Source organism: Tachypleus tridentatus, chromosome 12, assembly GCF_004210375.1.
Source record: "Tachypleus tridentatus isolate NWPU-2018 chromosome 12, ASM421037v1, whole genome shotgun sequence".
Taxonomy (NCBI): Eukaryota; Metazoa; Arthropoda; class Merostomata; order Xiphosura; family Limulidae; genus Tachypleus; species Tachypleus tridentatus.
Genome location: NC_134836.1, coordinates 25149537 through 25161556, shown reverse-complemented (window position 1 = coordinate 25161556; position 12020 = coordinate 25149537). Strand labels below are relative to the sequence as shown.

Here is a 12020-nt window from a genome sequence, read left to right as displayed (position 1 = left end):
TAAATCATCAGAGGACTTGGAAACGTTGTTATTCCAAAGTGTGACTTACCCTCAATAGATTAATTATCATCATAGTTCATAAACATTCAAATGTATAAAAAGTTCCAGACAAAATCCTTTATTGTAAACATCTAACACACTTGACAAATCAGTAGCTGTAGAAACATTTCAGCAATACCTACCATGATAACTAGTAACTTACAAACATTTCATCAATATCCACCATGATAACTAGTAATTTCCCAAATATTTCAACAATACCTACCCTGATAACTAATAATTTTCCAAAATATTACAACAATACATACCGTGATAACAAATAACTTTACAAACATTTCAACAATACTTACCCTGATAACTAATAATTTTACAAACATTTCAACAATACTTACCCTGATAACTGGTAATTTTACAAGAATTTCAACAATAAGTACCATAATAACTAGTAATTTCCCAAACATTTCAACAATACTTGCTTCATGACTTTGAAGGCACATTAACAAGGTTTCTTTGTATATTGTTATTTAAAAAGCTTCACAAAGGACTATTTATGCTGTTCCAACCATTGATATCGAATCCCATTTTTTAACTACTAAGGGGTATTTCAACAAGGGTCAGTGTTTATCAGTACTATGAAGTAAAGATCACAGTATCTACCACTACTGTAAAGTTAGGTTCACTTACAGTATATGTTATTACCGTAAAGTAAGGTTTGCAGGATCGTGAACTTCATAATAATAAAAATAACTGGCTTCGAATTCAGATTTATTACGTAAAAACACAAACTAATTTGGTTCTAAAAGCCGATTTGTTCTTAACGTATCAATCTAATCTGATTCTAGAAGGTGATGTTCTTATCAGTCTAATCCAGTGGTTTTCAAACATTTCGTTCATAAGCCGCCTACGACCCTTCTTCATCGGTTTTGATTTACCACCGCAAAAATATCCTGAGAATTAATGAGAACAATTGCGCTACTTTTGATGTGACTTTCAATTTAGGCCGGTGCGCGGACCACATTTCGAGAAACATTGATCTAATCTGATTGTAAAAGTCAATCTGTTCTGAACGCACCCATCTATTGACAAATAACGATAGAATAACACATTTTTTTTCTATACTAAACATTAAGTAATAATCAGTTTCTGTAATAGATACTTCGTAATATATTTGTTTTATATTAAAAACTTCTTAACAGGTTTGCATCTACAGCAACGTTATTCCAAACTTCGACAACTTTATTAGGTCAACCGAAACACTATTCTGCATCTCAACAACTTAATATCATAAGAAACTAGAACTATTGGTTTTAACCTGAAGTTAATGCATTCAAAATATCGAAGGAGATGTAGCTTCACTACATGCCGTTTATTGCTACATTGTGGGGAGATGGAATTCTGCGTTATGTTGAGAGAAGATGACCCCTTGTTTTCCAGCATAATTAGGGTAGAAGGGAACACCTTCACTGTAGATACAGTTAGCATGGGTAAATTAACACCTGTATTGTAATGGGGTAACTAACAGTTGCTCAGAGAGATAATCCCTTGTTTTGCGTTGGCAGTTGTTGTCAAGAGTTGAGCCCCTGCTTTGTATGGGCTAACTATCAGTTATTGTGGGAAGATCCAAGCACCGCATCTTAGTAGAACGAGGTATATATGAAACAATTCACAAAGAACACCAGTATATTTTATTCAACGCGTCGATACAAGAGCCACAGTGCTATGGGAACATTTGATACAAACTGAATGATATCCGTATGTGCTACTCCAGACACAGCTATCCTAAGCCACACTTAATGTAGTAAGTTTCGCTCGTGACAGTATACTTACTACGTCCAATTGAATGTGTGGGCTGCAACAACTCAGTACAACACAAACCAGTTACTCCCTTCTCGCGTGTCACACTGGCGCCTTAAGAAACAAGAGATTGATGTGCGCGTGACATGATACCGTTTCGACACCAGTCTGAGTTGATGTTTTATGTTCTAATAAAACATTATAAGAGAATATATAATTTTTCAATACACTGATTACAGACCTGTTTATCGTATTAAAACTCATTTTCAGATGAATACCACCTTATTAGAATTCTAAACTCCGCCAACTTATCCCTAACACTTGTATTTATGCTTATTAAAATATTTCTGTTATTAAAGATGCTAAAACTATGGTTCAATAAATTATTTTTAAATGCAAGTTTTTAACGAACTTATTTATGGTATAAATTATTGCCAGATATGTATCAAGTACGTGTTTTGTTTGAGTACAAGGCTACATAAAGAGCCGTCTGCGTTGTACATCATAGGGAATCGAACCCCGAATTTTTGCGTTATAAATAAGTAAGCTTATCGCTGAAAGACTGGTGAATCTCAGAATTATACCAGAAAATATCAAAAGGTATTCTACCACCAGTACATTTTAAAGGAAGTTAGAAAATATTTTGTAATCTCACATTTCTTGCGTCAGGACCCATAATTGTATGTACTTTTGAAGCAAAAGCTACAAAAAATAAATTTAATATTCTATAACCTGTTGTTACGAATTACACCAAACATGCTCGCCCTATCAGCCGTGAGGGCGTTATAATGTTACCGTCAATCCCACTATTCGTTGGTAAAAGATAAACAAAAAAGTTGGCGGCGGGTGGTGATGACTAGTCTTACGCTGTTAAATTAGGGACGACTAGCGCAGACAGCCCTCGTGTAGCTTTGCGCGATATTCAAAAACAAACAAACGTATTACACTTTATTTTAGATGAATCTTCGATTTATTATACTACGTACGTTACGTATTACTATTTTAAATAACCGGAAATTTGAATTTAGAAGTTAATTAAATGTTAATAGTATGGAATTTATGTTATTTGCTAACAATATTGATACAATTTTCTTTATAATACAAATATATTTTAATATACAAACATAAAAATAATACAAGTTATAATAACATTTATTACTAATAGTTTTTACAAATGATGGTTTATATACAAGAGTTTTACAAACAATACAGAGTCTTATATGCGGTCTAGAACTGAATATTTGATCGACGATCCAGGTTCACCACGAGAAAATTAATTCTGAGTTGGTATTGTCCCACCTCGCTTAAGCTAGCTGGTTCGGTTGGCCTAACGACGCAACATTTTTACCGAAGGAGATATTTAATGTCCTCGTTGAAATACTAAACTCCGTAGTTATTCACTAAAATTGAACGGTTTGTAATGTTCGAAATATATAAACGTTTCTGTTCCAGTTCCGTAGTTTTACAAGTAATAGCCATTAATCACAATTATAGCACACTGACTGTAGCTAACAAATAATAACAATTTTTTTCTGTTTCTCGGCTAGCCGCTTCTTATATGAATCATGCGGGTTTGTAGAAATTTCAACAACATTCTAGTACATTTTTAAACCAATTACTGTTGATTCTTACTTTCAAGTGTGTGTTTGTCTTGCAGCAAAACCACATCGAACTATCTGCTGTATCCACCGACAGGTGTCGAACCCCTAATTTTAACATTGTAAGTCCGAACCTACTGCTATCTCAGCGTGGGACATTTCTCTCAAGAATCTTATATAAATTTCGAGAACAAGCGGGACTTGCGCAACACACAGTCAAGAATATATGCCATATGCAAAAAAGAAAACTATACTGAAACAAGCATAGGTATTAAAACAAACGTACAACGATAAATACATTGTGTTTAAACAAAACATTACTGGATATTGAATTTCGTGCTTCTGAAGTATATCTTCTAGTTCAAGTATATCTTCTTATGGACTTCTGTTAAACTACTAGTGTTCTGGTGTTAGCAGTAGTAGCACCTTATGGACCTCTGTTAACCTACTAGTGTTCTGGTGTTAGCAGTAGTAGCACCTCACGGACCTCTGTTAAACTACTAGTGTTCTGGTGTTAGCAATAGTAGCACCTCACGGACCTCTGTTAAACTACTAGTGTTTGGTGTTAGCAGTAATAGCACCTCACGAACTTCTATTAAACTACAAGTGTTCTGGTGTTAGCAGTAATAGCACCTCATCTACTTCTGTTAAACTACAAGTGTTCTGGTGTTAGCAGTAATAGCACCTCATCTACTTCTGTTAAACTACAAGTGTTCTGGTGTTAGCAGTAATAGCACCTCATGTACTTCTGTTAAACTACTAGTGTTCTGGTGTTAGCAGTAATAGCACCTCATGTACTTCTGTTAAACTACTAGTGTTCTGGTGTTAGCAGTAATAGCACCTCATGTACTTCTGTTAAACTACTAGTGTTTGGTGTTAGCAGTAATAGCACCTCATGTACTTCTGTTAAACTACTAGTGTTTGGTGTTAGCAGTAATAGCACCTCATGTACTTCTATTAAACTACAAGTGTTCTGGTGTTAGCAGTAATAGCACCTCATGTACTTCTGTTAAACTACTAGTGTTCTGGTGTTAGCAGTAATAGCACCTCATGTACTTCTGTTAAACTACTAGTGTTTGGTGTTAGCAGTAATAGCACCTCATGTACTTCTGTTAAACTACTAGTGTTTGGTGTTAGCAGTAATAGCACCTCATGTACTTCTGTTAAACTACTAGTGTTCTGGTGTTAGCAGTAATAGCACCTCACGAACTTCTATTAAACTACAAGTGTTCTGGTGTTAGCAGTAATAGCACCTCATGTACTTCTGTTAAACTACAAGTGTTCTGGTGTTAGCAGTAATAGCACCTCACGAACTTCTGTTAAACTACTAGTGTTCTGAATTACTGTTCGGATGATGACAGTAGAGATAATGCTCTTACTTTTATTATTTAACATCTGACTTTCTGGTGATTAAAAGGTTGTTTCTGGGCTGAAAAAGGAAAAAAATCACTGTTTCTGATCCAAATGTGCTGACAAAAATGTAGCGGTTTTTTAATCATTTTCACATCCCGATTTTCTGTTCCACAAAAACGATACCAACCTTTCTTCAAAACTATAAATATAACACATCAAGTAGATTTTATCAGTATAATACTGAACACTTTAATTTCGATGTCAGTAATATTGGACAAAACATTCAGCTGGTCGATAGGGACGAATACAACTATTACGCTATATAAATTTATTCTGAAAAATTCGACGAAATCAAGGCTTGAAATAATCTCACTAAGTGCTACTGTTTCAAGTGATTAACGACAGATGGCAGCAGCTCCAAGTAATGGAAACATGGCAGTGATTGTAACGTTGTTCTGAACCTGCGATTGGCCACCTGTTCTGGATTTACTTAAGCTCCGCCTTCTCTCCTATTTACCAACTACTAGATACGAAAGTTCTGACTTTCTATTCGCTACCAGTGCGATTCTGCGTACTGCCGCTTATTTATAACCGGCACTGTTGAATAAGTGGCACATATTAGTATTGAGTGAGAAGTGGGTGTTTGGAAGTTGTTCTGATATTGGTTATTACTGTTTTTATCGTCTGAGGTTACTAGGATAAGTGAAACACTTTTGAAGAAATTTTGTCATCAACATGAAGGCCACAACTGATACTTCCAGTTGTAATAAAGTTGGTAAACCATCAAGGAGAGACCGTGAGGGAATTCAGGACGAAATGCACCAACTTCTCACCAAACTGAAGGAGTTGGTTCCCAACATGCCGAGAAACAAGAGGCTTTCGAAACTCGAAATAATCCAGAATGTGATCGACTACATCGTAGATCTACAGATTGCTCTGGAAACTCACCCGGCATCCAGACCTACAAGAACCGTCAAAAGTCCGAGCCGGCAGCCGCTCGGCGTTCTTTCTTCTTCGAGTAATCCCTGCGCTGCTCATGAGGTACGTTTGTAGCGCTGTTGTAGTTGGGGATCTGTTGGCTGTATTTTTAAAATGCCAGTCACATTTTCTTTTAAGCCACACTCACTTGAATCAGTTAACCCTTAAACTGACTGACTTGTTCCTAAACAGTTCGCTCGCACTGAGATCCCCATGTTGTATCACTTTAAGTAATTGTCCCCCCCTTCCACAACAGTCGATGTAAAAATCAAACCAAACAGTTTGAATTCACTGTATATCTGTATAAAATACGTGCGAGTAACTACTGTGATTAATAGGAATTAGTGATATTTATATCTTGGGATTGTAGGTAGCGAATCCACAAGCAACTTGGTGCAAAAAATAGTTTAGGAAAAATTAATTCAACTTCGTTACTTCTAGGGTATGATATTTTGCATTGTTTGTTTCGAATGTTGTCCGGAATGTTATCTGTGAATTTTCAATATAAACATCAGATTTTGCTTTACTCTTATTCAAACTTCTGAACTTAATAAATCGTTCATTATCACACGTGTGTAAGGATATGCTACCCCTCAAAACTCAACAGTTTAACCAGCCTGCAGTTTGTAATCATAATGATATCATTCAGTTGTTTAATCCTAAAACTTTCATCTCCTTAGAGTGGTTGTAGGAGATCGTACAACTTGTATAACCTTTATATTAAATTTAATAATAATTTCTGATCAGTACAAGAAATGTACTTAAAAGTAGAGCAAATCTAAATATCACTCCAGCTACCAGCATAGCTGAGTATACGTTTCTACTTTTAAAGAATAGAATACAATATTTCATCAGATGGAACCCTCACTTTTAACAATAGTTTTGGCCGTTATCCCAATAGTATACAATATAGTTTGGCCAGTTTAGAAAATTTGGGTCAGTCATAAATACATATGTTAAGCTAACAACACAAAATAATCTCCATAATTATAATATAAAACTTTAAATGTAATGACGTTAGATATATTAAATAGTATAATCAGCATTGTTAATAAAAGTAACAATAAATAAACAATATAGTCCATCTTACTTGCAGAATATAGAAACACTAGCTCTTGTCTTGAACACGTTGCTAGTTCCAGCTGCTTATGTTTATTGTAGTGTTTGTGTGATAATAAACCACAACGATATCACACAAACATTTAACCCCAAAATTTGTATATCTACCACCGTACTTTGGGATCACTACCAGTTTATAGTTGTTGTAATCTTTGTTTGATAATCTACCACAACGACATCATACAAATGTTTAACCCCACAATTTCTGTGCAGACTTACAGGCCACATCACGTATACGACGACATGAAACTGTAGTTTGTCTATATATCAAGATGCATATCTCTAAGAAGCCTAGGGTTGTAACTATATTATGCACTGGTTTATCGAGGACCTGAAAGACCGTAACAGCTGTTGTCACCCCTATGTTAGTATATTACGTAAGGTAGACAAACCAACTTATCATGTAGGTGTTATATTTCTTCGTTTTCTGATTTCAGGCGATTCACCCCGAAAAGGCACCAAGTTACCTCAGCGACCTTGTTATCGGGCCGAAGAGGCCCGTTTCTTGTTAGACCCACTTTGATCGAGTTTGGCCTTGGTTTCGAAGAAACTTATTACTAGTCCTAGAGAGTATTGCACGAGCTAAGGATGTGACGTATCACCTGTGATGATGACAAGATCTATTTGTATGACGTCAAGCGACACAATACTGTAAACTTATCAACAGGGTACAGAGCTATGGGTGTCAATGGTGGTCCAGAAGGTTTAACAGGGAACATGTATATATATAACAAAACACACCTTGTAGAACTTTTAATGTGGCAGTTTTATTTTATCTGCTTACTTACGTTTTTAATTTCTTTGCGTCGCGATTCTTGTGTATTTCTTTTTGAGAGTGAAATGTGGTCACAAAAGTAACGTCATGATGTGAAATACAAGCCCGGAACTGTGATTATTTCATTCGTTTAAGCTCTGTAAAAATGTGTGAATATTAATTGGTGTGTACACTTTGTACGGTATACCATCGCAGCACTTTTGATCTTTGTACAGGATATCACGGGGTTAACTTGTACCTCATGTTATTATCGAAATCCTTTACTTGTTTACCATGTACAATGTTTGTGATAAAAATCGCTGGCAAACTGCCAAGTGTTTATGTATATACGTGTAGTTAGGTCAAAGAAAGATTTAAGAAAGTGAAAAAAATAAATATTTGAAACTTCCTTAGTTGTATGTTGTGCTATACGTACATAAACACTAACAGCAGTGCAACATCACACGTATAAAAGAGTGATGGGCAGAGTATATAACGATGGGTAATACGTACAACTGTACTTACTTCAGTATTTCGTTATCGGCGAAATTTAGGGATTAATTTTCCATGATTAATGTGTATTTTTCTTCCAGCAAAGCTATACACGCTGCAGTTAAAAACAAAATATTATGTCTGTCAATCACTTGGTTTACACGGACTGCTCTGTTACAAGAAGTAATTCAGGGTTAGTTGAGGACAAACACATTATAAAATAAACATTGTCCATGTGATTTCAGAATAAAATTGAAGATTGTGAAGGAGGACTAACAACTAAAATAAAATCCAATTAATTATTCAAATACCTTTATAATCACTGGTTGGTGGATATTTAAACGATTAATAATAAGTAGGTGTGGCCTCTGAGAAATTCTTGGGATATTTGAAATTTGATTCCAAAGAATTCTGGCCTAGCGCGTTAAGGCGTGCGCTTCGTAATCTGAGGGTCGCGGGTTCGCGCCCGAGTCGCGCCAAACATGCTCGCCCTCCCAGCCGTGGGGGCGTTATAATGTGACGGTCAATCCCACTATTCGTTGGTAAAAGAGTAGCCCAAGAGTTGGCGGTGGGTGGTGATGACTAGCTGCCTTCCCTCTAGACTTACACTGCTAAATTAGGGACGGCTAGCACAGATAGCCCTCGAGTAGCTTTGTGCGAAATTCCAAAACCAAACAAAAAAAAAAATCATCCAAAGAATTTCATTATCGAAAGCTCTAGGGTTCGAAATGTAAACTCTTCCCACTTTGGGTTGCGGGCGTTATATATTAGAGAATCAGTTCTGTCATTTAAATTATGTTCAAAGTCTTGAGGCAACGGGTGTTGCTGGTCGGTAATTAAAAATTAGGAACGGCCTTTCGTAAATCCTAAGTTTCAATTTATTTTTTTTTACTCAGAAGATGTAAGATGATGTTATTTAATTTCTATGAAATACTAAAAATGCAAACAGAGGTGAGTTATATTGCGAGAGACGGGTTCACAGAAACTGATTTATTTCAATCGGTCAGATAGTGTTGTTTGGATGCGGTACCGTAAATTCCGAGAGCACGTAGGTAAAGTTCGAACATTGTTGCTTGTACTTCAACAGAAATAGGTATATATCGTCCGATAGTGTTCCACTAAATATATTGTAATTAATAAAGATAATTACGTTTGAGTTTAAATTGTGTAAAAAAAAAAATGTGAGAACAAACTTTGGTTTGTGGACAACGTAAAACTTTCAGACACTAAACGCACAACTTTATTAAACCATAAAGTTGGAAGACTTAATTTATCACGCGCAGTTTTCAGTACGCCGAAGATTACAAAAGTAACTTAGTCCAGCTATTATAACAAACCACTAGAGTTTCTACAGAACGTTGTAAGAATTCTAGACTGTGTGTGTAATATAAATACATATATACTCGTGGTTTTGAAAATACATCTTTGTATACTACAACAGAACTGGTAGTGGTGTCTGGCCTAAATCCAGTGTTAGACTTTTTGAGGAAGGTTCTGTTTTGATTGGTATTTTCATTGTTTCTAAATTGCTTGTAGCGACAGTTGCATATAACATTCTCTTGTTCAGAATAAGAATCTTAAATAAATACGTTTCTAGTTTGTCCTGGCTGTTTAAACAGCTTGATGTCTACTGTTGTGTCACATCGTCTTGTCCACACCATCAACAGATGTCAGAGAAACCTGGCTGTGATGGGAACCCACACGGTGAACATTGAGATAGTTTTTATCGAACACAGCTGTCGTTTTGTTCGAATTTCTCGACTTATAAGATCTAAGTAAGGGCCTGCCGTGACCTTTTTATACGGGAAACATCTCCAAGAATCATTAATAGTTCATTTTGAGAGTTATGAATACGACATAAAAACGAGACTCGTAGCACTACAATTCTACGTGCATTATCGAGAGTACGTTTCCTTGCCAGATGGTGGCAAAGGTGAATAACGCGAATCTACCCGTGCGAGAACGCGTCGCACGTGTGGAACCGTCGGCCAGGTAAAAGAAAGGACTAGCCTTAGAAAAGCAGGTGTTCCTTGAGAATCGGCCAAGCAGCTCGCCGGTATGTAGAAGACAGTTAACCAGCGAGGGAAACCTTTTGATGAAAGGCCCTACACATAAAGGGAACAACGGTTACGTGTTGTTGAGTCTCTAGATTATATAATTACCTACACTCTCGCACTCCGTCATCGTCTTCCGTTAGTTTATTTGAAATGAGGGGCCAAATATAAAATCACAGATATATATATATATAGCTTATACACTAGAGGAAAAGGGAACAAAATAAAAATTCATATACTCATAACTTCTACTTTAAAGATGAGTCCATTATTAAACAAAAGGAAATATATATGTTTGCATTTATCGATGCTACAGAAGCTTGGTTTGTATGTGTTTATTGTAATCACAATGCTTTAAAGTTATTCAGCTAATGTTTGTAGTTCTATTACAGTGATTTAAGTTTAGGTAAGTTTTCACCCATCTATAATAGTCTTCTGAGAGCGCCTAATCTTTGGAATTTATTTATACACGAGTTATGCTTGGTGACGTCACATTGTTTATCATAAATAGTAACATTTCACGTACACCGATAACTTTGTTCATGTGTAAAAATGCCGCTGTTAAACGATATACGTATAAAATATAAACCTCTCATATCGAAGTAAAAACTATTAAGTAATTGTTCACAACAAAATATAATTATTTTTTTTGGTTTTCCTCAGTGCTATCGACGGGGTTGAGTAATAAAACTTTATCAACTGACCACATTTAGAAAGTTCACAAACTAATCACATTAACTACATTTATCAACTGACCACATTTAGAAAGTTCACAAACTAATCACATTAACTACATTTATCAACTGACCACATTTAGAAAGTTCACAAACTAATCCCGTTAACTAACTTTATCAACTGGCCACAAGTTTTAGCTGGGCTTTTGCAACGACTCTGAGTTGTTTGTTTGTTTCAAGTACAAACTTGAAAGTCGTGGCTTTATCACCTCTTTTCAGATTTGAGGTTTAATTAGTTTTGGACTCGGGATGTCAGACCCTTTTTATTAATGTACTTAATCACGACCAAAGTCTTTTAGTTGACAGCTGTGACATTTTTATAAGACCCATACACACAATTGAAAGCTAATAACGTTTTAAAAGCTCATCGCATAGACATTAAATGCTTTTGAATGAATGTCTCGAGCTCAAAGCCACTAACTACTCTGTAGCCTTATTACGACCTCTCATGTACGTAGCTACCGCTGCATAAAATTACATCAACAGATTACGAGAATGTAGGTAGTAGAACCAGGGAGTGATGGGTTACCAAATTCAGGGAGCTGTGGATTACCAAACCGAACAAGTTGTGATGGATTGTTAAAGTTGTTAATATATAACAGTGTAGTTACATGAGTGAACAAAATTGTTTTATCCTTTCTTAACGACCAGTATAGCTTTGGCCCAATAAAAGTTAATTATTTTTTTATTTGCATCAGTGCCAATAAATATTTTATAGGCCTTCTTGTTTATCGTAAATTTGGAATAGATGAATAAAAATTAAAGCGATCAACCTTGTCTGTCTGGTTTTACTTTTGCAAAGCTAGGTTTAAATATGTGACCGATGAGAGATTCTGCATATGTAATATATGTTCCAATATAACATCTGATCTCTCCATGACATCACCCTTGGAGTGGTCACAAGATCTCCTTGTATATAATTACTCATAGAGGCACGTGAGCTACGGAACAAAGCTCTTCGATTCTGCCAGGTGTTGTCCTCAAGAAAGAATGAGAAACGAATGCAAGGCTCTAACAAGCTTGTACCCAATGTGGACAACTATTAAGCCATCTAAAGCAGAACCACGTGGTCATACTTCTTGGACACCTGAAAGTTTTTGCTTCTGCTAACAGTTTAAAATGGACAGCTGCCGTGATCACGTGA

At 35.8% G+C, this 12020-nt stretch overlaps 1 protein-coding gene across 1 annotated transcript; it reads left to right on the top strand.

Annotated features, from left to right (window-relative positions):
• The first annotated feature begins 5328 nt into the window (after positions 1 to 5328).
• LOC143235252 (DNA-binding protein inhibitor ID-2-like) lies at positions 5329 to 8005 on the top strand. The gene is made up of 2 exons (XM_076473212.1): positions 5329 to 5786; positions 7280 to 8005. Exons 1-2 carry the CDS (start codon positions 5481 to 5483, stop codon positions 7352 to 7354), a joined length of 381 nt encoding a protein of 126 aa, XP_076329327.1. The 5' UTR covers positions 5329 to 5480; the 3' UTR covers positions 7355 to 8005.
• Positions 8006 to 12020: the final 4015 nt, after the last annotated feature.

What these genes read in the sequence shown, in the direction of transcription:
- LOC143235252 (XM_076473212.1), top strand. Translation starts at nt 5,481, where the DNA reads ATGAAGGCCACAACTGATACTTCCAGTTGTAATAAAGTTGGTAAACCA. An exon ending in ATCCCTGCGCTGCTCATGAG is followed by an intron (nt 5,787 to 7,279) that starts GTACGTTTGTAG and finishes TTCTGATTTCAG; the next exon opens with GCGATTCACCCCGAAAAGGC.